A 26,796-nucleotide genomic window follows, 5' to 3' on the forward strand; every position below is an offset into this window, starting at 1 on the left:
GAGGGCCCCATGTTGGAGACAGCCACGTCTTCCAGATGGAGGTGGGAGCACCGAGCAGGTGGAGAGGTGTCGATGGAGCCAGGGATGCCATCCAGAGAAGGAAGGCCAAGGAAGGTGAGACCTTGACGAGAGGTGGCTCCTGGGGGGCGGGGGGACGAGCGGAGGCCTGAGCGGGGGCGTGAGGGAGGCGAGGCTGTGTGGAGCCCAGCTGCCCGGGCCCCTCTGGGCCTGAGGGTCAGGGTAAGGTTCTCCGTGTCCCTCAGGCCACGTCCCGTGCAGTCCAGGCTCACCCCCGGGGGCGCTGCTTCCCCACTCCCGCTCCTACTGGTGCTAAGTCCCCTGCCCCGGGCCAGTGCCTTGGGCAGAGCTTCCAGGAGCTTCAGAGCTCAAGGTCCAGTCACGGCGGACAGTCAGTGAGTGTGCCAAGGGCCACACACTCAACGGACCGGGCCGACACCCAAGCGGACTGCTAGCGGAGGAATCAGGCTTAACGACCCATGGAATTCGCCCCCGAGCCCCACAGGGGGCTGGGAACAAACCAGGAAATGGACAGGCCCCTGTGAGAGAAAAGGAGGCTGGAAAGGACCAGGCAGAGTCCTTGACAGTTTTTAAGGGGCGATTGTTAAAATGAAAAGTGAAAACTCAGTAAACGGTCGATGAGGACAAGCTGCACGGGCCTGAACAGCAGACAGACGGCTCCTCAGTCAGCAGAGGGGCTCTGAGGAGGGGAGGCGCACGGGGCAGCTGAGCAGCAGGGTGCACTGAGGACCTGGGGGCAGGGGCACCAGCAAGGGCACCAGCAAAGCCACTGCGCATCAGGCAGCCTCGCTCATTCCGCACCGCAGGCCTCTCGCTGCTCCACCCCCCCACCCTGTACCCCCGCTCCGGGATCCCAGCCTCACCTCCCTAGCCACCGCCTGCCCTCCCCGTGCAGCGCCCCCAGCCAGGCTGAGCCGCTGCGGTGGCCCTGCCCTGGTGACACGGAGCGCCCTTTCCCTCGCAGGCTCTGACGCCAGCTGTGATGGCTGTGTGCGCTTCCCGCCTTCTCTCCAGTCACCTGGCCAGAGCCCCAGAGCCGGGAAACGACCGGGAAACGGGGCGCCGGCCCAGCGTCTCAGAGGGCCTTTACTAGGCTCCGGGCAGGGTGACAAGATCGCTGCCACCCGCCTGGGCCCAGACACGCCTCTGCTCGTCCAGAAGTGAGTGACCGAGCAGCAAGATTCCAGCCTGAGGGGAACACGGCGGCACCCCCGGCACAGAGAGCAGCCACCTCCAAGGGCTGGCGTGCACGGCGCGGTCACTGGCCATGTTCACAGGAAAATCTAGGGACACACGACCATTTGGGAGCGATAGTTAGGGGGAACCCCTATAAGGAGCACGTTACTATTAGAACGGGGTTGTGAAAGAATCCCCAAACCTCGCCTAAAACTTCACCCGGAAGGATCCACGCCTTAGCAGTGAGCGAAGTGAGTGTGGTCTGGGGACACTGGCTGCCGCCTCGTGGAGCCACTTGTGTCCCGCCTGCCGCTGTGCTGTCCTGGGCTGCCACCCCTCCTCTCGAAGCTCCGTTTTTGACGCCTTCTCATGGGACCTGTGAGGACCTCACAAGCTGTCTCCTCGTTTCGAATGTGCGCCCTTCGCGCCACGGACGGAACCCACTCCACTGGTCCCGGACGACCGCTCGCTGTTGCCCTGAGACCGAAGGTCCAGTCCGGCCCTGGCTGCGAGTCCTTCAGCTGAACCCCCAGGCTGGGGACAGGGGGGACCGAGCTTCTAGGACCCCACACCCCACCAGGACATCCCACAGAGGAGCAGTCCTCGTGTGTGGCCCACACTGACCGCCCCTCGGCCCTGGGCGGTGACCTTCACCTCTCCCAGCCAGGACCAGCCGAGCACTCTGCCTCGTTTCCCACTTAACCCCGATGACCATCCCGGGACCCTCTGTACCTGGGGGTTTTGGAGTGAGGGACAGAGGCCCAGAGAGCGGCCAGGACACCCGACCAGCAGAACCAGGTTTCCAGGGATTCTTGCTCCAGTGACCGAGAGCGCTCTGGGCCCGGGCCCCGGGCCCCAGGGTGATGTTTGAGACACTGCCTGGCTCCACCGGAGCGGCCACCCAGCCTTTCGCCATCTCTCGGAGCTTGGCAGGCAGTTAGCTCGGGCCGTGCAGGCTGGTGGCTTCGCTAAGCTCGGAGTGCCGTGGCGACTCCAGAGCCTGCCTCCCCGCTGTCCTGACCCCTCACGAGAATCCCCAGAGGCTTGCTCAGAGGGACGGGCACCTCGTTGCCCCGCAGGCCGAGGACACCAGGCCCCTCTCCGGCTGCTTTGGGGGGGTGGGCGGACAAGGGGCCCGAAACTGCCCTGGAATTCAGAGCTGTCAGTGTGACGGAGGCCGAGTCTGACCCAAGCCCACAGCAAGGCAGTTTCCTGGACAGACTAAGCTCCCTCAGCTGAGGGGCCCAAGGCCAGTCCTCCTCCCAACTCCGCAAGCCCCGGGCTGTCTTGCTTGGCGCCACCGTCCTGTGGCACCCTCCCTGCTTCTGACTTGTGACTAGTCACCAAGTGCCTTCTAAGAAACGAAGTCTTTCTCCACTGCTGGCTCAAAATCTGGGCCTCTGAGCTCTCTCCCAGCCCAGCCTCAAGGATCTACTTCTGAGCCTAGGCAAACTGAGCGACTTTTTGAACTGCAAATGTGCCCTCGCGGTTCCCCACCTCTGGGCAGGTCAGGGCCCTGGGCTGCAACACCCTCGCCACCCCCCACAGGCTCCCCAACTGCTTCCCTGTGCACCCCACATTCGCATCTGACCTCTGGGGACACAGAGGTCAAAAATCCATCCACAAGTTCTTTGATGCTCCTCCCTGAAAAGGTGGAGCTTGACACTGTGAAACAGTACTTTCCACCTCCCCTGCCCTTGGTCACCTGCTCTGGGAGAAACCAGCTGCCACGTTGTGAGGACACCCGAGCAGCTTCCTGGAGGCCCACGTGACAGGAGCTGAGGCCTCCCGTGGTGAGCCTGCCTTCAGGCCTGCCCGACATCTCCACTGCCACTTTCCGAGAGACCCTGAGCCACAACCACCCATCTGAGTCACTCGCACACCCCTGACCTGCAGAAACTGAGATAACGAATGTCATTTCAAGTGGCTGAGTTTGGGGTGATTTGTTAATGCAAAAGTACATAATGAATACAGGGCAATTCTAGCACAGACCAGTTCCGCGGCCGAGGGACATCAACAAAGACCCAGGCTCTTTCTCTTTCTGCTCTGCATTCTCAGTATATTGGCCTTTTCCTCTGGCTTGACTCCTGCCGGGCACAAGCCGGCTGCAGCCGTCCATCCCCAAGCACTGGCATCCCAGGGCTGGCTGCCCACCCTCCGGCCTTTGGGAGATGCTGCGAGACTCCCAGCGGCTGCTGAGGACTGCTTTTATGCCCTGCTGCCCAGCGCTGGGGCACAGGCCCCTTCCTAAAACTTCCGACTCTCGAGCTGGAGACAGGTCCAGACTCCCCAGCTGTCAGCAACTACGCAGAATCAAAACCGGGGCTCTTGCTGGCGAGGTAGGAGCTCTGTGTGGTGGAGCCCAGTGGAAAGTGGCAGCCAACCAGGCCAGGGCTGTGCGCTCACCCGGTACCCCTCCCCTTCTCCTCCACGAGCTCCTGCTGCCTGTCTTTCCCCCGAGCACCTCTACGCTCTCCTCCCCGCCCCCACCGAACTTGGGGTGATTTGTGGGCAGGACACTAGTTTCTAACTTCTTTACCTTCACGGGAATGCAGAGCCCGGACAGAAGTGCCCGGTTGCTGTCCACTAAACAGAGATTGGGGTGGGGCGGGGGGCGGTGTTCAGAGGAGAGAGACCTTCCTAGCTAGGAGGTCAGGAAACATCCTTGAAAAGGGACAGGGGCAGTCACCCAGGAGGACAAGGGGTGTGAGCAAAGCCATGGAGTGCCAAGTCTCCGGAGCAGTTATAACGTGGGGGCGCGTCGGGGGTGGTGGGAGAGCAGGTGAGGCACAGGTTCCACAGGGCCCATGCAGCACCCATGGGCTTGGGAAGGAAGCGGTTAGCTGTGTGCTATAGTCTGCCGGCTGGGGGCGTGGTCGGTGGGAGGACGAGTCCTGAGCATTGAGGAAACGTCTATCTTCATCCTCCGTTAGCCTTTAACCAGCACTGTGACATGGGGGGGGCTTACGTGAGAGCCCTGAGGCTCAGACTTTAAGTAACTGCCTGTCCGAGAGCCTGTGGTTGAGTCGAGTACTAGCTGCCTCCAGAACTTTCTTGTCTCACCAAACCAGGATGCTTCCAACTTCCTGATACCCAGGAGCCAGAAGCCCCCTCTCTGCGCAGGGTGGGGGTGGGCCGAAAAGGCAAACAGGCCTGCACTCCTGATTGACTTAGGGAGCATCTCTGCACTCATGAGTGGGGGATGGGACCATGGGGCATATGGGGTGAGGATGGTGCAATTAGAGCTATGCTGGGCAAGCTGCCCTAATGCCGTCCTTGCGAGCCTGAGGCACCCACTTAAGAGCCCAGATCCTGGGCTGGGACCAGCTCTGCTGCCAATCACTCCTGCTACCTGGGGCAGACCCGTTGCCCAGCACCCCAGGGCAGGGAAAAATTTGTCTGACTCCTTCAGGACTCCCCAAGTGAGGCAGAGTCCAGTCCTTTCCTGATTCCTCTCAGCTGCAGGGTGGCCTCCAGCCTGCCGAGGGAACAGAACATCTGGGAGGCCGGCACCACAGGGTGCTGCATGGAAATGAAGTAAGTCCTAGCATCCCAGACACGTGCTGGGCGGTCTGGTCACCCCCTTTCCCAGAACCTCAGCAGAGATGAGTACCCTAGAACCCCAAACCAGGGCGCTGAGGCCTAGTGGGGTCAAGGCAGGACAATGTCATGCCCCCACTAGCAGCTGCTACTCATGCAGACCCTGCCCCGCCTCTCAGGAACCTGGGGCTCCTGGACCAGGTTGTTTCCTGTCCAGCAGTAGGAATCTTTGGGATCTAACTGCAGGAAAAGGGCTTTGATTTGACCACGTTTCATACCTGGGCACTGGGAAAAAGCAGCCTGGAGATGCAAAATCAGAGAAGCCCCAACAGGTGACAGAGAGCTGTCACTAGTAGGCCCCTTCTCCTCTCCTACCCGATCCTTACACCACTCTTCAGCTATAGTGAGGCAGCTTGGAGGAGCGGGCAAAGAATAAGCTTGCCCCTCCAAGGGCAAGAAGAGGATGGGGTAGGACAGGTTCCTGCAGCAACGTTGCATCCTTGAGGTGGTCCCGAAATCACTGTCCTCACCTCCTCGCAGCACTGAGCGGCCATGACTATCGCCGCACGTCCAGGTCCCTGCCCAGCCCACCAGGACCAAAAGCCTGGCCACCTGGGGACCGGAAGGCTACGCCAGCCTCATACCCTGCCCCGCTCAGGACCCAGCTCGTCTGATCCCAGGCTGTCCTGAGGCAGCATCCCAGGCCCGAGAGGGCACTCCGCGGGGCCGTCTCACTCCCCAGGACCCTAGGACACAACCACAACAACAGTAGAACACAACAACCGCCCCTAACCACTCAAATCTCGCCTTCTCAAGCTAGTCTCCTCCCACTGGCACCTACCACAAAGGCGGACCCGCCCCGCGCTCCGGAAGAAGAGGAGCATTCTGGGAGCCAGCGTAGCATGCTGGGACCTGTGGTCCACGGCCCCGCCTCGGCCGAGGAGGCCTTTCCGGTCCCTTCAGCCCCCAGAGCCCGCGAGTCTAAGCAGTCTCGACGCCCCGGCCCGAGCCGCACCGGCCCAAGGGCAAGACGCCCGCTAGCGTCTCGGGCATGAACCGCGGCCGGGACCTCAGTCGGCCCGGAAGAAATGCAGCCGGGAAGACGGCGCGGCATCGCGAGAGTCCGGATCGGGAGCCACGCCCCCGGAAGGGCTGAGAATCCTGCGCGGACTTCATAGCGCTCGAGGGCGATTGGGCCGCTGTGTCATGTGACTCCTAGCGACGCGCCTGGTTGGCTGCAGCCTGAGGTTACCGGGGCGACCGAGCGAGCGATGCCCGGGCTGAGTCGCAGCCGCGGGTCTCTCTGAGGTAGAGACCCGGGTGGAAGCCGGGGGCGTCGGGCAGGCAGCCGACCCGCCCTCCGGACGACCCGCCCTCCTTCCGGAGCTGCACTCCCTCTCGGCCGCGCTCTGCGCCGGGGCTCGGGCTGCACATGGGAGCTCGGGGCGCCCAAGATGTGGGCGCCAGCCAGGGAGCTCTTCCGGGACGCCGCCTTCCCCGCCTCCGACTCCTCTCTCTTCTCCAGCTTCTCCACGCCGCTGGCCCAGTTCCGGGAGGACATCACCTGGAGACGGCCTCAGGTAGGGCGGCGGGTCGGGCCTCGGGTTGGGTCTCTAGACGTCGTTTTCTACCGCGGTGCGAGCGCGGGGGCTGTGCCCGCTGGAGGGGTGGCCGGGTCAGCCGGGTTTGGGCACCGTATCCCGCAGGGTCTGCTGCTGTGGTCCTCCAGGCTCCCTACCCCACTGGGGCGTGCTGGAGCCCGAGTTCAGGCCCCCACTTGTGAGAGCTCTATTCCGGAGAACCGAGGAAGAGGGGGCGTGGTAACAGACGCAAACCGAGCCCCACTCTTCTTCCGCTCTGAAGGGCATGGCTCTGCTGCTGCTTTTGCGGTGTCTCCGGCCGGCTGGCGGTGCGCGCCTCCCTGCTCCTCTGAGCCCACGGAACAGAGCCGCTGGGCTCTGCAGCAGCCTCTCTTGGACTTAGGCACCTGCATTTCCAGGTGTAAATATTTAAGGTGGCAACTTAAAGGGGTGCTCTGGCCTAGTGTCAGGGTGACGCGTTTAGAAATGGTTTCTCCGCTGAATGAGACTGCCCCAGGAACAAGCCTGCCTTCCCTGAGCGCGTGGCCGCCAGCCGGCTCTGGCGACTGAGGCACTCTCCTTGGGTGGCAGTGAGAGGACCTGTTTGGCTTGGGAGGAGGTCAGGGCCAAAGCATGAGGAGCCTTAGAGGCCACGCCAGTGGAATTTGGGTAAAAAATGGATCTCAAGTGCAATGGGAGGCCATTGGAGGAGTTTTTGGAGGAATGATTCGGGGGTGCATGTTTGAAGAAGCTTGCTCCTGCTGCTGGGTGGGAAGTGGGTTGTCGGGGCGAGAGTGAGTGGCCGTTGCAGAAGGATGAAGGGGCTCCGGCGGTGTGACAGCCGTTAGCAGTGGGACATTCGGAAATACTTCGATAAGCCTTAGCGACCGCCTGGAGGTGGAGGGTGAGGATAGGGACGGGTCAGGAATGAGCACCTAGGGGGAAGGGGGTGGGGGAGAGCTGGGGTGGACACCTCGGGCTGGGGTTTGCGCTCACATGTGCAGTGGAGCTGTCAGTAGGCCGCTGGCTATGGCAGTGGGAGCTCAGGCAGGTGCGGGCCAGAGGCTCCGTCTGCGACCTGGGCCCGGAACCGTGGAAGAGTACGTCAGGAGGAAGTATGAGTAGACAGAAGGGGGACTCGGAGCTGAGCCTGGACGGGCCCTGGCATTCCAACAGGGGTCAGGCGGTGCCTGGAAGGGAGACTTGAGAAGCAGCAGGTGGCGAGGTGAAAGGACTCATGGCAGCCACAAGGGACTGCTGTCCTGATGCTGCCGAGTGCTGGGAGAGATGAGGACAGACGGGTGCCCGTCGAGTCGGACGACACGGAGGGGACATTGATAAAGGCGGTTTGGAGGCATGACTGGCTCGGAAGCTGGAGGAGGCTGTGTCAAGAGTGGGGACGAGTTCATTGGTGAAGGGGAACCGGGAGGGGAGGCAGTGCTGTGGGACGGACGGTGTCTCAGAGGAGACGGAGGTTCTCCCGCGGCCCCACTGGCAGATTCTGCCTGTGGAGGTGGGAGAGGGAAAGGGTCGCAGGAGGAATCCAGGCCCCGAGGCAGGAGGGTGCAGGCCCGGTAGTTTCCGACGAAGCAGGAGGCGAGGGGGCGTGGCCGGCGTGAGGAGGGAGGGCGGGGAGAGGCGAGTGGCGCTCGTGAGTGGCCCCGGCTGGGAACTGAGCCTTTTGGAGAAGCAGTCGGCTTCCAGCAGCGTTCAGGGCCCATCCGAGGTTTGCGAGATTTGCTGTCTTGAATGTAAAGTGAGACCGTCTCCTAGACAAACATTTCACTGTTCAAGTAGGGGATGGTAGGGTTCATCCCATTTTGAGGGTTTTGCCAATTTAGGAAGGTGGACAGAGACAGGGACCCTGCAATCTAAGCTGGACAGAGTGACGTGAAACCAGGGGTGGCCGACGGATAACATCGACAAGCAGCCAGCCCCCTCCTCCGCAGTTAGGCCCCACCCAGCCCCGTTCCCTGGATCTGTGTTCTTCGTTTTAAAAACTAGCCATCAGGCATGATGTAACTCTAGACGATTTTTTTTTTTTTATTTCAGGAAATTTGTGCCTCGCCCCGGCTGTTTGCAGATAACCCACAAGAAGGGCGGGTGAAGCAAGGGCTGCTGGGGGACTGCTGGTTCCTGTGCGCCTGTGCCGCCCTGCAGAAGAGCCGGCACCTCCTGGAGCAGGTGTCTGTGACAGTGCGGGCTTCTCTTCTGCCCTCGTCTTCCTGTCTGCCGTGCACAGGAAGGAAGCAGGAGGCCAGGCAGCTGACGCCTGTGTGCTGTGGGGCTGTGCTGTGGCCGCTCAGTGTGGGCCATGGGACCGAGCCTGGCTCTCAGGCCACAGGGGCGCTGAGGCGCAGATGCAGTGTCGCCTCACCTGCAGGGGCTCAGCGGGGTGCTTTCTGCCCTGCTCTGCTGTCTGCTGAGCTCTGGGTTCTCGTGTAGTCATGGCCGCACGTTTGTAGTAAAAAGACAGACGTGCCAGCCTGACTGGGAACAGGTGGGCTGCAGGGGCCTAAGCCCCAGTTCGCACTGAGTTTCCCTGGCTAGTTGACTATTTATGGGTTTTGAGTATAAATGGCTAGAGGTGATCGCCACTGTTTCTGATGCTTGGCAGAGCAGCAGGTGTAGATGGCCCGTGCGGCTCTCGCTAAGCGTTACAGGGGAGTGCAGCAGGTTCGCGGGCAGTGGTGCTCTTGCTCAGCATGCCCGCCACGTCCCAGGCCCCATGCTAAGTGCTCACGTCACTGGCGTTCGTTCTTATAGGCCTCACTGGCTTTGACCCTTCTTTACAGACGAGGACACTAGACCATTGTCACCGTCTTCCCGGCCAGTGAGGGCCAGAGCCAGGGCCAAACAAGTCTTGTAGGTGCAAAGCCCGCACTGCCTCTTGGGTCAGGACCCCAGACCTGGCGGTGAACACGTGACCAGGTGCTGGCAGGGGTCCTGAGCTCCAGGCTTCTGCAGGGGAGTTGCTGTGCCTATGGTGACTTGCCACTTGCCACCAGCTCAGTCGAGAATTGGGTTTCTTGTGCTCATAAAAATCACATTTGTTTTGGACTCAGGCCAAGTCCTCATTTGGGACAGTAGGACGTAATGGTTGACTTTAAGCTTTTGGAGAAGGGCTGCGAGCTCTGTCCCGTGGTCAGTTTTCCTTGAGCGTGACCTCCAGGTGTGGAGCGAGGCCGAGCCCTTCGCGGAGCCGCAGGGCAGTGTGGGACGGCTCCGCTGTGCTCACTCTGGTTAAGGCCCTTGACAGCGTGGCGTGATGTTTGTGTCTCACGGTCTGTCGCCTCTCCCTCTGCACGGCAGGTCATCGCTCCCGGACAGGCGAGCTGGCTCGACCCGACGTATTGCGGCTCCTTCACTTGTCGAGTTTGGCAGTTCGGACGCTGGGTGGAGGTGACCATAGATGACCGTCTGCCTTGTCTTGCAGGGAGACTCTGCTTCTCCCGGTGCCAGAGAGAGGATGTGTTCTGGCTCCCGTTACTGGAGAAGGTCTACGCCAAGTACGCAGCCGGAGGCTGGGGGGCCAGGCCAGGGCGGGACACCCTTGTCAGTCCCAAGGGTCTGGAGACCGGTCCCGGGCTGGGGCTGATCCGTCCAGGGACAGAAGCTCTGAGGCTCGGCCCGTGGTTGTCTTCTCTTGCCCCATCCACCCCCTTTCCCTGCCCCCACTTCACAGTTGGCGTGCGGAGGTCACCCCCAGAAAGAGGGTGTGTGTCTTTTCTCTTTCTTCAGTCCTCCGCAAGAAAGATGTTTCCGTCTGTTTATTTTCCACTGTCGGGGACAAGCGGCCTCTCTGCAGGTTGCGGGGGCGGGGGGCGGGCATGGAGGAATCCGTCCTTGTTTAGCATGGCCCTGGCTGAGACGAGACCCTCACCCGGCCCTGAATTGAAGGACCGTGCTCTTAGAATGCTCTGACGCCTCGCTAACAGGAAGTGGGGAGGGCCTCCTGGCGACGTCAGTGTGACAGTCCCTCCACCCGATGGCCACCGTTGGGGTGTGAGGTTTGTCCCGACAGACGGAGGGGAAGCTGTTCACAGCCTCTGCCCCGTGCCGCCTCATGCCTGGGCCCACACAGGGGGCAGGACGGGCTCTGCTCGCGGGCAGAGGTGGCAGGCTATTGCCAGGACACCGCGTGGCAGCGCGTGAATTGCGCCTGGGTGCGGGGAGGATGAGGCAGCAAAGAGGAGAGATTGTGGAGTGGGGGTCAGAGGGGGATTTGGGGTATCGTAGGCTGTGGGATAACAGAAAGCAGGGAGCCACGCCCCAGTGCTGGGGCTCACTCCCCATGGCTGCCTCCCCAGGGTCCACGGCTCCTATGAACATCTGTGGGCAGGGCAGGTGGCGGATGCCCTGGTGGACCTGACCGGTGGCCTGGCAGAAAGGTGGAACCTGAAGGACGTGGCGAGAACCAGTGGCCAACAGGACAGGCCCGGCGGCGTGGAGGCCAGGACCTGTCGGCAGCTGCTCGGCCTCAAAGAGCGCTGTCTCATCAGCTGCTCGGTGTTCAGCCCCAGAGCAGGTACGGTGGTGGCGACTGAGGCCAGCACATGCTCCCTCTCACCAGCAGGCTGACCCATGGCCCATCAGGACGAGGCGAGAGCAGGGCACTGGTCCGTCCAAGCGGTGTCCTGGGTGTGTGACCTCCTGCTGCTCGCCCTTCCCCAGAGGGAGGGTCCCTTTTCCTTGCCCAGGACTTAGCACCAGGGCCAGGCAGGAGTCTACTTCGGGTGACCGCTGTGCAGATGGTCTGGGAAGCGGGAGGTGGCACCGTCTCTGGCCCGGCAGGCAGCCTGGCAGCATGGACATGCGGGTGTCTGTTTGGGTAATGCAGTGCTCAGAGCGAACGGTCGCTGAAGGGACAGTCACTCAGACGGGACCGCTTCCGATTCGTTCTCAGTTCTTTCCATGAGCATGTACTTTTTGCCTTCTGCTGGGCGTACAGTTTTCTGTGTCGTCACGTAAACTTGGCCAGCGCGTCATTGCACTAGCGGATTAGCAGTAGCTTCCTTGACGTTGGGTGTTTTAGGGCTTCCGATTTTATGGTGGCGTAAGTGATGTCGCAGTGAACGTCTCTCTGCATAAACGTTTCACGTTTAGGGTTCTTTCCATAGTGGAATTTTGGTCAGAGACTGTGAACTTTGGAACAAATGACCCGTGTTGACAGCTACGTGGCCCGGCTTGTGCGTGAGGGCTGGCCCGGGGTGGGTCCCCACGGGCAGACCCCGGGACGTGGCTCCAGCACAGTTGAGACTGAGGGGAGCCCCTCCGGAGGGCAAGGGGCTGGTCTGCTTAGCATCAACTGCCTCCAGGGCAGGGTAACCTGGAGCCCACTGAGGCGGCAGGGGGCTGGGGACACGGGCAGGACATCCGGAGTGGAAGCTACAGTGCCATTCTGAATAAAGCACTTAAAAACGTTCCAGGAGTTTCTCATTTCCGCTCTGGATCACCGCCCCTCCTCCCCAGACAGGGTGCCATCCCGTCTGGCTCCCCCACACGCACGCGTCTGTCCCCAGTCTCTGGGCCGGTGGAGTCATCCCCCTGGGCCTCCAGTGCTCGTGCTGCCTGGCTGTCCCCTGCCCCCGCAGCTGGCCTCGCCGAGAGGAGGTTTCCCTCGTTCCTTGGCCGTTGCAGGCCGTCGACGGCAGTGTCGGTGGCAGCACGCTCGAGAAATGGCCCCGTGCGTGATGGCTAGCGTCCCTCATCCAGCCAGGTGGGGACCGAGGCCCAGAGAAGCGAGCGAGTTCTCCGGCCGACTGGTCTGGCCGGAGTCCGGCGGTCAGGACAGGAGCCTGGTGGTCTGTCTGGGGACCCAGGTGCCTGCGTGGCTGTGCGTCCACCCGTGACCGAGCCATTCCCCGCCCAGGTGCCAGGGAGTTGGGGGAGTTTCACGCCTTCATCGTCTCGGACCTGCGGGAGCTCCAGGGCCGGGCCGGCGAGAGCATCCTGCTGCTGCGCGTTCAGAACCCCTGGGGCCGGCGGTGCTGGCGGGGACCCTGGACGGAGGGGTGAGTGCCCGGCGGCACCGCTGTCCCCAGGGGAGGGTGGAGCCGTCACGACAGTGGGGGTCCTGGGCCCTGGTGCCCGCGGCTTGTGCCATGGTTATTTCAATGGTCATGACAGTGCTCAGTCGGTCTCCAGCGAGGTCCACTTGACCCCTGCTTGTGGGCCATGTGTTCCGTGCTCGGCCCCAGATGGCCTCAGGAGGTGGCGTAGTGCTTGGTACTGGGCCCGAGGAACCCTCGGCTCCGGGGTGCTGCTTTGAGGGTGCCCAGGGAGTGGCGTATGCCCAACCAGGCTGTGGGCCACGGGGACCTATGTGACGCCTATGCCACTGCCGCGTCCTGCTGGAAGGGTGCTGGGACAGTCCCCTCACCCGGCCGGGTAGCGAGCAGACCCCACACTCGGCTGAGCAGCTCACCGAGGCGATGGGGAGACGCCCTTCCCTCACCTCTCGCTGACCCTTCCGCTCGGCCGGGCCCCGCGTCGGGCCTCCAGAAGCAGGAGCCCCTGGGGAGGTGCGAGGACTGCCCCGTGGGAGGTGCGGCCCAGAGCAGATGCGAGCGTGGGGCTGTGGAGCTGGGCTCTCAAGGGGCTGGCAGGGACATGGGCTCTCAGGACGCCCTCAGTACCCCCCGCGTCCCCTCCTGCCTGCTCCGCAGTCAGCACTGTCTGCTCTCGGGCGGGAGGCCTGACACGAGGTCGCTTGCAGGGGCGAAGGGTGGAGCCGGGTGGATGCGGCGGCCAGCTCCGAGCTGCTGTCCCAGCTCCAGGATGGGGAGTTCTGGGTGGACGAGCAGGAGTTCCTCCAGGAGTTTGATGAGGTCACCATCGGCTACCCGGTCACGGAGGCCGGCCACCTGCAGAGCCTCTACTCAGGTAACTGTTCTCAGGGCGGTCCCCGTGCGGTTGCATTGCAGGCCCTCGGAGGGGCTCTGCCTTCGGGGGTCAGCCAGGGCGGGGCCCGCATGCCCCTGCAGGGCTCTTGATACAGCCCCTTGCCCAGGCCGTGTCTGCGGGGCTGTCCCCTCCCATCCAGGTGGCGGGAGGCGGCGGGCCCTTGGAGGGCTGGTGGCGGTGGCAGTGGGGAGCAGGTGTGGGAACCTGATGTGGTGTGTCCCGTCCCCCCATCCCCCAGGGAAGGTACTGTGCCACACCCAGGAGCTACCTGGAGCCTGGGTCAAGGGCCAGTCGGCCGGAGGCTGCCGGAACAACAGCAGCTTCCCCAGCAACCCCAAATTCTGGCTGCGGGTCTCAGAGCCGAGCGAGGTATATGTCACTGTCCTGCAGAGACCCAGGACGCGCACGACCGATGGGGCTGGCCGGGCCCGGGCACCCCTGGGGGCCAGCTGCACCGCGTGGAGGTGGGCGAGTGCCCTGGGCCAGGACTGCCCGGCCGTGGGCCTGCACCTGTGGAAGGTGGGTGCGCGGGGCTGCTCGCCCGGGACGGTCGGGAGCCACAGGCCAGCGGGTGCTCCCTCAGCCCAGCGCCAATCCGAGCTGCACCGGCTGGCGGGGCACGTTCCCGTGAGCCTGGCTCTGAGCACCACTGCTGAGGAGCCAGCCACTCCCGTGGGACCTGGGGAAGCCACTTCCCCCGCCCCACGCCTGTCTCCCTGTCTTGCAGGGATGGACAGGTCTGGATTGATGTCCAGGGGCAGCCCATGCTGCCTGCCCCCCTGCCCACCCCCTGCTCACATCCTGTGTGTCCTGCCGAGGCTGGCAGCTTGGTCCCGAGTTTCTCGTCCCTTTGTGGGCATGGCTCACGTTGCGTTCCTTTCTCCTGCTGAAGGAGTCGCAGGCCAGCCTTTTGTCCAGCAGCACTTTTGGGCACAGCGCTGTCATGTTTGTGTGTCCCCTCCAGGAGCAAGGCAGTTTGCAGGCTCCCATCTGGGACAGGGCTGAGCGAGAGCCCGGGGGTCTGCGCATGTTCGGCGGCCGAGAGGCGGGGGGTCCCCCGCAGGCTTTACCTCGGCCGAGGGGAGGCCCAGTGCTGCAGTGGCCCGAGCCAGGTCTGTGACGTTCGCACGCAGGTGGAGAAGCGGCGGGTCAGCCTGCCCAGAGTCCTGTCCTCGCCCCCGGTGGCCGGCACCGTGTGCCACGCGTACGATCGCGAGGTCCACCTTCGCTGTGAGCTCGACCCCGGCTACTACCTGGCCGTGCCCAGCACCTTCCTGAAGGATGTGCCCGGGCAGTTCCTGCTCCGCGTCTTCTCCAGCGGGAGAGTGTCTCTTAGGTGAGGGCCCTGCAGGGCCGGCTCGGGATGGGGAGGGTTCCTCCCGGCCGCGTCTCTGCCTTGACCGGGGCAGGCCCGAGTCCTGCCGCCAGCTGGCCCCTGTGCTTGTTTCCGCCGGCAGTGCCGTCAGGCTGGCAGCCAAGAACGCAGACCCCGAGGAGGCCCTGTCGGGACAGTGGGAGACTGTGCAGCTGCGGGGCTGCTGGCGGGCGGGCCAGACAGCCGGGGGCAGCCGGAACTTCGCCTCCTACGCCACCAACCCCTGCTTCCCGCTCTCGGTCCCCGAGGGCAGCGGCCCCCACTGTGTCCGCATCACTCTGCAGCAGCACTGCCCCGACAGCGAGTGCCACCCCATCGGCTTCCATGTCTTCCAGGCAAGACGCTCCATCTGCCAGGGGGCTGGGCTTGGGTGCCGTGAGCCGGGGTGGGGCGGGAAGGCCCCTCAGAGGACGGGTGTCCACGCAGATGGCAGGTCGTGGCACGGAGGCCTGGACTCGATCATTTGGGCGTGTTGGCCAGGCCGGCCCGTCAGGTGCAAGACTCATTTCTAGGTTTCACCAAGGCCGTGATACCCTGGGGGTCACAGTCAGCTCAGGCACTCCCTTGTCCACTTGCCTGGCTCAGAACAACTACGTCACGAGGTCACTTCTCCCCAGAAGACCCAGTGGTGTCATGGGGACTGATCCGTCGTACGCCAGCAGCCACCCCAAAGCTTTGTAACCTCTCCCCACACCCCATACCACTCAGGCTGCTCCTGGGGCAGGGGCGCCCGCTGTGAGCCAGGAAGAAGTGATGGTGGCATGGGCTTGGGGGGGAGGAGGGGAGAGGAGGAGCCACACTAAAGTGATCTGTTGACTGACGAACAAGGTTTCAGGAGCAGGAAGCCAGGCAGGTGGAAGAGGGGCTGTCAGGGCCCCAGGGGGCTCGGAGGGATGGGGCGGGGCCTGAGCCCAGACTGGCCTCAGGGAAGGGGTGGCTTCCAGGAGCTGGGGCAGAAAGCCCGTTGTCCCCACCTTTAGTCTAGGAGGGGGTGGCCCCGGGGGGCCCTCCAGAAGAGGCATGCGACCCTGCAAGTGTGGGGTGGGGGCGTGGAGGCTGGGAAGGGGCCAGCGAGTCACAAGTGCCACCGGAATGTCTACCTTGATCAGTATGCGCTCTCCGCCAGGCGGGCAGACAGGGGCAAGGTGACACCAGTGGTCACAAGTCACAGGCCTGGGTCCCAGGGCACAGACGCGGCTCACCAGCCTGTAGGCCGCCGTGCTCCTGAGCCCCACTTCCAGATGGGGAAAGTGGCGGGTGCGTGGGCGGGAGGCTGCAGGGTGGGGCGCGCACACAGCCGGAGGCGGTGCTCTGCCAGAGGAGCAGAGTTTTCTCTGAGAATGTTCTGTGCCTTGGGGGGCGGGGTGCGGAGCTGCCGGGGTCCCCAGAGCAGAGGCTCCTGGGAGCTCCGGGAAGCGTACCCGGGCCCGACCACATGACTCTCGGGATGGGGCCTGGCCAGGGTTGGCGCCGGCGTCCCCGGGCCAGGGTGGTGGGGCCTCGGCGAGTGGGGAGCCCAGCTTTGTGGAGCTGGTGGGTCTTCCGCCTGAGGGGGTGGCATGTGTGATGCGGGCTGGGGTTGAGGGACCAGGCGTCAAGCCTCAAGGGATCCAAGAAGGCTGCAGCGGGACAGGGCGGCCCGAGACAGAAGACGGCCAGGGCAGTTCTGTCCACCACAGGGACAGGCCCCCCAGGCTGAGCCCGTGCCTCCCCAGGTTCCCGCGGACGGCGCGGCCCAGGGCACGGCCTCCCTGCTGCTCCAGAAGCCTCTGCTGAGCTGTGTGCCACACTGCTACGCCCGGGATGTGAGCCGGCTCTGCCACCTGTCCGCAGGGACCTACAGGATTGTGCCCTCCACCTACCTGCCAGACACAGAGGGGACCTTCACCGTGACCATAGCCACTAGAATAGACAGGTGGGGCTTCAGGGGGCTTAGTCCCCAGTGCCTGTCATGGCCCCGTGTCTCCCGCCTGCCCACACGCCCAGCTCTTAGCTGTCTGGGCAGAGGTCAGAGGCTGCCACACGTTCCCAGACGCCAGTTTGCCTGTCACCCTGTGCGGGGAGAGCAGACGGGCTAAACACCTATCCCCACTGCAGGAAGCGGGACCCGGAGGGTGAGCGAGCAGTTCTCTGCCACAGGCGCTCCATTCACAGCCAGGAAATGCTGGGGCAGCTCCTCCAGGAGGTACGGAGGGGCCCGGGGGTGTTCGTTCACCCGGGCCCTCCCAGCGGCCGCACTCGTGTCTTCCCCTGAGGGCTGGGAAGCTGCAGCAGTGCCAGTGGGTGCCGAGGGCCCCACCCCACCTTGCACAGTGGCCACTACTCAGACATCACCGTCTGTCCTTTCGCAGGCCTCCTTCATGGCAGTGATGAAGACCTAACTGGATGACTCCGTGTCTGCTCAGGGGACAGGGCCTCGAGGGGCTCCCGGTGGCCCACGGCATCCTCACACAGTGCCACCAGCCTCGGTGCTGCGGCGGCCAGTCCTGAGCGGGCGGCTGCGTGCGCCTGCGGGTCCAGGTGGAGAGTCTGTCCTGGAGAGGAGGCGGCCCCGGGGGCAGGAAGGCAAAAGAAAGTCGCGCCTGCATGTCGTCCCTCCCGCCGGACGGCAGCTCACAGGAACCCCGTGTCGTCCTTCCGCGGCTCCGGGGAGCGGCGTGCAGCGGACGTACGAGAGTGTCTCTACACCTCTTCTTTGAGACTGTTGTTAGAGGCGTTTCTAGGATGTAACTTTATAAGTAAACTGGAGTGCTGAGCAGTTCCAGATGGATCTCGTCTCGGGTGGGTGTCACGGGGTCGTGCTGACCCTGGACACTGTGGCCTCTGGGGGAAGGTTTCGGGGCAGAGGTGGGGGTGAAGAATAGAGGTGAGTGGGCATGCAGGGCATGGCCAGGGCAGGAGCAGCGGGGAGCAGGCAGGAGGCAGACAGGCGCCTGCCGGTCCCTCTCCAGCCGGCAGGCTCTCAGTCACCTGGCGAAACAGCCAGATGGTGCCCACAGACCCTGAGGCCTCGCGCTTCCTCGAGCAGGTGGTGCCAGACGCAGTCGTTGCGCTCAGCTTGGAAGGGGCTGTCCCCGAGGGCCTCTGACCCCGGCCGTGTCTGAGGCGGCAGGCCCCCGTCCTGCTTCTCTGACTCAGCATCCTGTCCTCGGCGTGACCCAGGCGTCCAGCTGCTCGAACGTCCTGAATCAGGACAGAGGTTCTCACTTCCCGCTCTGCACGGGTGTCAGCTGCGGCTGACTTCTGCCAACGTCCCCATCATGGCCGCACCCCGCACCTTGTGCCTCGTGATCTGCCGTAGTGGGGAGCCTGTGTGCGTTCTCCAGGAACCCCCAGTTCCACAGGCCACACGGTGGGGCTACAGCTGGGGGAGGCCATCCAGACCCCCATGCCCCGTCCCAGCCCAGAGCTCCTTCTGCAAACGCCATCTTACCCAGTGGTCCTGCCCGGGTGATCTGGCACAGGGCATGTCCCCTGCGTCACCCCTCCGCGGAGGGTGCTGGCGCGTGCTGGCCCGGGTGCTGTTGAGCCGCACCCCAGACCTCGGCGCCGGCTCCACCGCCAGTCTCTCCCCTCTGCTCGTTTTGCTGCCACGGTTTGATCAAAATAGAGACAACCAGAAACTCTCACCCATCAAGATCCTGGCGGGGTGCTCCTATGGGATGGGGGAGCACCCTCCCCAAGGAAGGGGCTATGGTGTGGACCCTAAAGATAAGATGCCAGCTGCCCCCGTCACTTGGGCAAGGTGCTCAGGACTCTCCGAGGCAGGGGCTGGCCTCGCCAGGGCAGGGGGTCAAGGTGGCAGCGTGGCAGCTCACACTGGCTCCTCCCAGGGGACCCTCGGGTGACTCGCCCTTTCCCTCCCAGGGCCTTCTGGATGCTCAGCCAGGAGCCCTGCCGTGACTGGTCTGGGGCCGAGTCCTGGTCACTTGCTGGGCGCTAGGGAAGGACTTGCTTGGCAGAGGGCTCTGTGGGGCTGCACTGCGGGGCGGGCGGGCGACAGGAGAGAGAGAGAAAGGCAGCCTGGGGGGCAGTCGCCCCTGGGCTTCCAGGCTGCAAGGGGCTGGGGCCGGGGAAGCCACCGGCTGGGCACAGTGGGGCCTGGTCTGCGCCCCTCCTGCCACGTGACGAGACTCCCAGCGCCTTAGACACCTCGGCCTTCGTCTGTACTCACATCTGACACTGCCCAGGCCCAGTGCAGGACAGCCCAGGCTGAGCCGGGGCTGCAGACCTCGGGGTCCCGCTGACCGGGAGGGCCTGAGGCCCAGGGCAGTCCCGCTGCGTCTCAGCCCTGCACCTACTGACACGGCCCGCGGCCACGTGGAACCCACAGGCTGCAGCCAGCTGGCCACGCTGAGTGCCCGTGCCGAGCCCACGGCCACGTGCAGGGCCAGGCCCGGCGGGTCCCAGCCGCCCTGCGGACCAGCTGCTGGGGGACTGTGCGGGACCGTTCACGGTGGCCTGGCCGACCCAGACGGCAGGTGCAAACGCCGCCTTTCCCAGCAGACTTTGCCCTGCTCGGGCTTCCTTCCCGTTATCGCTTCCTGTTCCCGGCATGGTGGCTTCTCAGCAGGAGCTGCGTCCTGCTTAGTCCTCGTCCTGGGTCTTCGCTCTCATCGTCCTGGGCCGCCCTCCCCCAGGCCTGGGCCAGCCTTGGGGTGAGTACTGCGGCCTTGGAATCCCGAGAGGAGGGCCTCGGGTGTGGGGGGCCTGCGTCCCGCGTGGGAGCCGGGATGGCGGGTGAGCCGGCCGGGCCGGGGCCGCGGTCCTCTCTGATTCCCTCGGGCTCCGCAGTCGTAGTCGTGTCTCCTCGGCGCCCCGTGTCCGCCTCGCTTGGTTTCACCGGATTCCGGCCCATCTCCCGTGTTTCACAGATTTCAGCTCGCTTTGCTATAATTCGAGATGAACGGAAGAGTCTCTTTGCTCCTGGGGACACTTTGGGGTCTTTGGACCCCAACATGAGGCCTTGGACATGGCCGTGCTTCATCGGGGGAGGGTCTTCTCTGGTTTTGAGGACGAGTTTGGGGGAGGGCCGGGCCCACCAGGCCCCGGGGCCCCGTCCCCTTGGGGAGGTTGAGGCAGTGGCCGAGGCTGGGGCTGCACCTGTGCGCCGTCCACTCTGTGCCAGGACCCTGTGGCCAGTCAGGTTACCTGCAAGTACAGGTGGTGTCTGCACAGGCAGCGCAGCCCCCGTCCAGGCTAAGGCCACGAGGCCCGCTCACCCAGGGCCGAGGAGCACGGGCTGTGAGGCTGGTCCCGGGCACACGGGCACACTGCTTCCTGACGCAACCCACACGCACCGGGGCCATGCCTCGGCAGCCCGGGCTCCCCATCCCCTCACACGTCACCTGGAGGGTAAGGCTGCTGGACAGGGGGCCCACGCTGGCTCGAGTCGAGCCGGGACTGCTCATCAGGCCAGTCCAGGTCACCCGCAGCTCGCTGGAGACTGGGCAGCTGTGATGACAGGATGCGTGCACACGTGTGTGTCTGTGCTCCAGCTGACGTGGGCTCACTCATCCCCTGAGCCCCCCCGAGCAGACCAGCCAGCGCCTCCACATTCACTCTCTACTGCCTTGCTCCCACGGCCCCTTGGTTCTGAAGCCCCTTGGTGAGCACGAAGTGGGGTGCTGTGGACAGGGCCGAGCCACCAGGCGCCTCTGCCCTTGAGGGACCACTGGGGATGATCTGCACGCAGGTCACCTGGATGCTCCTGACGAGGTGACAGATGATGTGCGAGGTGGTCCTTGGCCACCTAGGGTCAGCCAGGTGCAGAGCAGAGGCTGGCGAGGGGCTGGGCACCCTCAGGGAACGGAAGAAGCTCTCCGTGCCTGCCGTACACGACAGGCTGAGAACCATTGCGAGCTGAGGCTGGACAGGCAGGTAAATGGCCTCAAGGCCCCCGAGGGCTTGGGCCTTATCTCCTGGTGGCAACCCGGCAGTTTTAAGCAGGGCCTGGTGCTAGGAGATGTGACATCTCCCTCTGGCCGGGGGTGGACTGGAGGTGGGGGCCAACCAGGGGCGGCTGCAAACATCCAGGGGAGAGGGGACGGTGTCCTGGCCAGGCAGGGGGTGGCGGGCCGAGGGAGGAGGTCCGGGAGGTGCTCCCGGGGAGCAACCCCACGGCACGAGCCGCTGGTGTCCCCGGGTTTGACCTGACCGCGTACTGAGCCTGAGAACCGGTGCCTTCCACACTGGGTGCGGGCCGCCGCCGGCCCTGCTCCCGCCAGCGCCTCGCATCTGTTCTGGAGCTTTGAGCGAAGCGTTCTGCGCTTCTTAAGGACTGCTTTTCAGTGCTTCTGCGTGGTACCGTAGTTTTAGTTTCATTTTTCCAGTTTGTCACCGACATAGAGAAATACTTTCGTCTATTAATCTTTTATCCTATAACCTTGCTAATTCACTCATTAGCTTATGGTCAGGGGTAAATTTCTTAGGATTTTCTACACACACGATTACGTCACCTGTGAAAGCAGGAAGTTTTACTCCTTCCTTTTCAATCTGGAAGTGTTCTCCCTGGTAAGGGTCTCCGAACCGTCTGGAATGGAAGCGGTGGGGCCACTTCCCTGCCTTGGAGCGCAGCCGGCTTCTGCCTCCACCGGGCACCCCGTGCTTCCTGTGGGTCCTCTGCCGGCGCCTCTGTCGAGTCGGGAGTGTCCTGGTCCTACCTTGCTGAGCGTTTCTGTCGTAAACTGGCGCTGGATTTTGTCAAATGACTTTTTTTCTTTGCTTGAGAGGATTATACAAATGTTCCCCTTCATCTGATCGATCGATGTTCTAATGTCAGCATGAACCTTACATTCCTGGGTGTTTGCTCATGCGTATTCTTCCTTTCATATGTTGCTGGATTCGGTGAACTAATATTTCATTAAGAATTCCTGTGGCTGTGTTCCAGCACGATATTGGCCTGCAGCCGTCTCTTCTCGTGACAGCTTTGTCCGGCATTGGTCTGAGGGTTGAACTTGCCTTCAGCAGTGAGTTGGGAAGTGTTCCTCCTCCTTTATTTTCTGAAAACATTTACGATTCATATTATTTTATCCTCAGATGTTTGATGGAATTCACTGGTAGCATCTCCTGGGTCGGGAGTCTTCTTTGTGGAAAGATTTCGAATTATAAATTCAGCAACTTTAATAGATACAGGCTATTCAAATTTTCTGTTTCTCGTACAAATCTTGACAAGTTGTGACTCATAAACGCGCATTTCAACTAAGTTGTCAAATGTATTTGCAGGAAGTCATTAATAATGTTCCTTTATTCCTCTAATGTCTGAGATTTCAAGCGACACATCCTCTTTCATTCATTTGGTTTTTTTTAGATCAGTTTAGCCGAAGGTTTATCAACTTAACTAATCTTTTCAAAGATCCAACTTTCATTTTATTGGTTTTCCCGGTTATTTTTGGTAACATTTCTGTAATTTCCGCCTCGTATTGCCTTGCTTCTGCTTGCTGGGGTCTAATTCGTCGGTTCCCCACTTGCTTCTCCATGCGGCGTCTTGGGTTTCAGGCCGTGTCTCTCCGCTAGTGGAGCCACGAAGTGTCATCCCAGCGTCGAGGTGGCTTTATCTTACGAATGCCGGTAAGTTGCATTTCGTTATCGTCTCGTTTAGAATGTTTTCTAGTTTCCCCGTGATTACTTAGTTGACCTTGAGTGAGTTGTAATTGTATAGTTCGGTTTCTAAATCTTCGGGCATTCTTTAAATATATCTTTTTGCTATCGATTTCTGGTTTGGTTGTGTCGTAGATGAAGAACATACTCTGTATGGCTAAATCCTGTTCATTGCATTGAGACTGGTCTTATGGCCTATTTTGGAGAATTTCATATGCAAACTTGAAAAAACATGTGTTCTGTTGCCATTGGACGTGCCGTTGAATAACTGTCAGTTCGGACAGCTTGCCGACGTCTGAGTCGATGACGTCCTCACTAATTCTCTCTGCGTTACTGAGAGGGGTGTCGACATGACTCGTCGTAACCGTGGCTTTGTCCGTGTGTCCTCTGAGCCGACCCTCTCACCGTCATGAGCCTCCGTCCCTGTTTATCTCTGGTAGGAGTTCCCGTCCTGAGGTCTACTTCGATGTGACTGGATCCATCGCAGCCTCCTGCGCTTAGTGTTTGCGTCTTATTTCATCTTCCATTTTTTCACTAGTTTTCATTGTTTTACTTTTAACCTATCCTAATGTTTAAAACGTTTATCACTCAGACAGCACATTGCGATTTCTTGCTTTGTAAGTCCAGTTTCGTGACCTTTGCCTTTTAACTGGTGTGCAGGCTGGTCACGTGGCGCGATCGTGGAAACGGTCGGGCTCAGTCCGCCATCTTGTTCGCTCGTCAGCTGCTGGCTTACGTATTGTGCCTCTTCGTTTTATCTTTTAACGGTTGCTGTTGGGTTTACAACATGCATATTTCACTTGGTGGTGACTGATGAGATGTAGGAGAGAGGGACAGGGAAGAGGGGGGAAATCCGAGTGTCCAGAATGACACTCAGGTATTTGGGCAACAACAGGGGGTCGTTGTCTGAGATGGGGACCCTGAAGGCAGATCGGGGCACCCAGACCCAGGTCTCTGCAGCCGAGCACCGGCCTGCACCGTGCGCTCTCCCCACAGCCCGGTCCCACCCGGCAGCGCCGGGGGCGCCCTGCTCTGCGCCTGCGTCCTCGCTCGCTGCGGCGCGGTGCTTCCCACTTCCAGCCTCCCCTGCGTCCCCCAGTCCCCAGGTCCACGCGGTGACCCCGCCGCATCTGCGGGCGCGTCATCCAGCTCCCTGGCCTGACCCCACTTCCGCCTGCGCCGTCACACTGTGCGTAAAGGCTGCCTGGCGACTCGCATCTGCCTCAGCGCCCGCATCGGCTGCCCGGACACCAGCAGCCCCGCGGGGCCCACATAGGGTCTGTGCCCTCCAGGGACCGCGGTGTCGCCCGGTCCCCCGCCACAGGCGCCTCCCCCGTCTCTGCACGTCCCTCCTTGACCCTGCTTTCGGTCCTCGCACAGGCCCAAGTTCGCAGGTGGCACCTGCGGCGTCCCCGGCCGGCCGCATCCACTCCAGCTCCCGTCACTGGCGCTTAGGTGTGGTTTCTGTTTTTGGCAAAATGGCTTCCCAAGTGACGAAGTTGTTTCATTTCCTTACGTATAATTCCAAATTCATAGATTTGACCATTTTTCACGTTCTGATTGACGTTATTCTCCTTATTGGCATTCGGATTACCCCAGCTTTGGGCAGCGGGAGCAAACCCGTGTGGACTTGCTCTGCCTCGTGCCCTGGGGCGACAGCTGCCCCAGGCTCCCCTGTCGGTTTCCTGCCCCCGACCTGACCTGTGCTGCTGCTTCTCCCAGAAGCCCCGCCTCCCAGGGGCCCCGACTTCCCCTCGGGAGAAGTGGCTGGGTGTCCGGGCTGCGTGTCTTTAGGTCTCCGGGGCACAGAAGCAGGAAGTTTTCTGGGTAAGATAACACAGTGCGGTACATGCTGCTGCCTGTCACTCGGTTCCGATGGGCGTGGTGCTCACTTAACCCTGTCGACAGTGCATCTGTGTGTTCCTCACCCGCACCAGAGGCCTCGCAGCGTCCGATGTCACTATTCTTTTGTTTTATGCCATAACACACACAATACTCCCCAGATAACCCCAGCAGGACCAACAACGCGATCACTGAAAAGTCTAAGATGTTGTGTGTACTTTTAAAACCCTCGGTTTATGTAGATGTACACACGAAACTTTTAAAATTACTTGGAAAATGATGCAGCATTTTTGCCCTTAGATTGCAGAGCGAAGTCAAAATACTGGACTTTAAAATCTTTTGGAAGAGTTTGGTCGGCTATGCTACCGACTGGTAATCCAAGTTCATGGTCTCATCTTGCTTTCGAGTTTAACAGTTCCTTTAAGATACAATTTAATGGAATTTAGTAATTATATAAATAGTTATGATTCTAAAGCCAAACCTGCAAACCAAGGTGTATTCACAGAAGTCCGCTTTCTGCTGCTCTGCCCCACTCCCGCCCGTTCCCTGTAGGTCACAATTGAATTTAAAACAAGCTTTATGGCTTGTGCTTCCGTTTGGAGACACAGAACCTGCTGGCCCCACGGAAATTAGTGATAAGTAACCACCTTGCTGCTTGGCAGTGCACCCCGCCCCCTTCCCACAGCCGCCCAGTGCTCCCCGGGGGCACAGGACGCCCTTCCTGGCCCCTGCGCCCTGCGGACGGGCGCCGTCCGGCCACCGTGCCCCGCGGGTCCAGCAGCGCCGTGAGGCTGGCCTTGGCGTCTTTTTCTTTCCTTTTTTTTTTTCTGTTTTTAGGGCAATGTTTAATTTTCAACTTTAGTGTGTAAATAAATCCGGAAGCACCTTTTTCACCTGTCCGTAGAGTGGATTTCTAGAAGCGGGGGTACTGGGTCAAAGGCTCCGCCCTGGGACTTTGCTGGACGCTGGATGTGGACAGGCCCCCTCGCGGGGGTCGCGCCGGTTCCGTTTCGGCGGCTGAGATCCGAGGGCGATTTCCCCACAGGCTGCTGCCGGGCTGACCGGGCCGTGCCTGCGCCGTGGCGAGAACCGGCGTCACGGTGTGCTTGCCACTCCTTCCTCGAGTACGTCAGCCCTTCCTGTGCCCTCGACGAGCCATCCACATGTCCTTTTCTGTGACCTGTCTGCTCATCTTTCTGTCCATTGGCATCGTGCCCAAGGCCCAGAGGACATGTCAGGAGGCCAGCGGTCCCGGGAGGGATGTGAGAACCGTCGGCCGCCTCACAAGGGAAGCGGGCGCCTCCTTCCTCCTTGTGTCCTGGAGTGCTGGCTAACCACACTTCTTGGGTCCACCCCAGACAGACCGGCTCCAGCCAGCCGGAGCTGGAGGCCCACTGCCCTTGGCGGCGGGGGCGGGGGACCCCTCACAGAGACATGTCCGTTCGAAGTGAGTCACGCTTTCTGATCTGAGTTCCCCTGCTGGAGGTTCACAGGTGACCGTGGAGCGGGGCGAGGTGCCAGGCGCGCTCACGCTCTGCCGGGACCCCCATCGGTCACTGCTCAGCCCGAGGGCCTCGCCCTGCAGGTTCTTGAGTGGGAAGGACCACCTGGAGGAAGGCACTGTGCGGAGAGAGGCCGGGATGGCTGTCTCTGCTGGGGAACGAGGCCGAGGCCCAGGCTGGCGATGGGGACCAGCGTGTCCAGGAGTGGGGCCCGGTGTGGGGCCAGCGCCTTCCATGCAGAAAAGCCTCAGGCAGAGAAGGAGGAAGAGGCTGGGAGGAGCCAGCATGCAGCCGTCAACCACCAAGGTCACGTGCAGCATCTGCCAGGTGGGGTCCCAGGGTGCGCAGGCAGCGGCAGAGCAGAAAGCAGGCAGTTCTGGGGAACCGACCCAGGAGGAGGGGAGCAGAAGCTGTCCAGGGTGAGTGAGCCACCCCAGGCAACGAGGGCTGGGGGTCAGCATCGCCCACAGAGCCTCCTCCAGCCCCTGGCCAGCAGCTGCTGGGTTCCCTGTGCAGTGGCCGTTCTGGGTGACGGCCGGGTGGGTGGGGTGCTGCAGATAGGGCATGTCTGTCACCTTTCCCGAGGCCTCTATAGGTTGAGCTGACGGGCACCGCTGGCACAGGGACAGGAGGGTCGGAGGAGGGCGCAGCCTTGAGGAAAGGGCCCGGCCCAGCCCTCCATGCGGGGGAGCCCCGGGGGTCAGCCACAGCCCCCCACACACAGCATTTCTGCGCCCGTGGCCACAAGCGCTTATGGAGCACCTGCTGTGGCCAAGAAGCTGCTGGTTCTCGGCTCTGTCACTAGGCTCTGCCACACGCTCTGCGGGGGCCCTGCTCCATGCCAGACGGTGGATGGCCCGTCCCAGAGCAGGCGGGGCCCCAGCCGCAAGCAAGAACTAGACACGGCCGACCCCCGAACACCACGGGCTTGACCCACGCGGGTCCACTCGCACGCAGAGTCTGCAGCAAATACGCGAATGTGAATTCTCTCATCGTTTTAATAAGTGTTTCCTCCGGCTCGTCTCGCTGTCACCACAGCGTGTGGCACGCATAACACACAAAAAGTGACAGCTGCGTCATCAGGAGGGCTTCTGGTCAACAGTCGGCTATCAGTTAATTTTGGGGGAATCAAAGTCATACGCCCCTGAGTTGTTCGAGTGTCGACCAGACACGAGAGGAGCCATTTTCATTCGTGCGAAGAGCCCAGTGGGGTGGGGGCTGGATACGTGGGGAGGGG

The 26,796-nt window shown here is 62.1% G+C and overlaps 2 protein-coding genes across 6 annotated transcripts in view; both read left to right on the top strand.

Moving 5' to 3' along the window:
* The first annotated feature begins 5,992 nt into the window (after positions 1-5,992).
* Positions 5,993-17,377, top strand: CAPN10 (calpain 10). Its single transcript, XM_039860892.1, has 12 exons — positions 5,993-6,335; positions 8,388-8,519; positions 9,648-9,844; positions 10,646-10,863; positions 12,208-12,349; positions 13,054-13,220; positions 13,480-13,760; positions 14,375-14,577; positions 14,699-14,951; positions 16,332-16,531; positions 16,714-16,801; positions 16,968-17,377. Exons 1-12 carry the CDS (start codon positions 6,210-6,212, stop codon positions 16,995-16,997), a joined length of 2,037 nt encoding a protein of 678 aa, XP_039716826.1. The 5' UTR covers positions 5,993-6,209; the 3' UTR covers positions 16,998-17,377.
* Positions 10,752-26,796, top strand: part of GPR35 (G protein-coupled receptor 35) — a 21,610-nt gene continuing 5,565 nt past the window's right edge. For 2 of the 5 annotated variants that reach the window (XM_039860929.1, XM_039860920.1), the window contains exon 1: positions 17,574-25,978. Coding sequence is in view for 1 of the 5 variants with exons in the window: in XM_039860920.1 (XP_039716854.1) it covers positions 25,698-25,978 (281 nt within the window). In the remaining 4 variants the exon portion in view is untranslated. Of the gene's footprint in view, positions 10,864-17,266; positions 17,398-17,573; positions 25,979-26,796 lie in introns of those variants that run through there. The other 3 variants (XM_039860939.1, XM_039860957.1, XM_039860949.1) reach the window with 3 other exon arrangements.

This window comes from Pteropus medius, unplaced genomic scaffold, assembly GCF_902729225.1.
Source record: "Pteropus medius unplaced genomic scaffold, Ma_sr-lr_union100, whole genome shotgun sequence".
NCBI lineage: Eukaryota > Metazoa > Chordata > Mammalia > Chiroptera > Pteropodidae > Pteropus > Pteropus medius.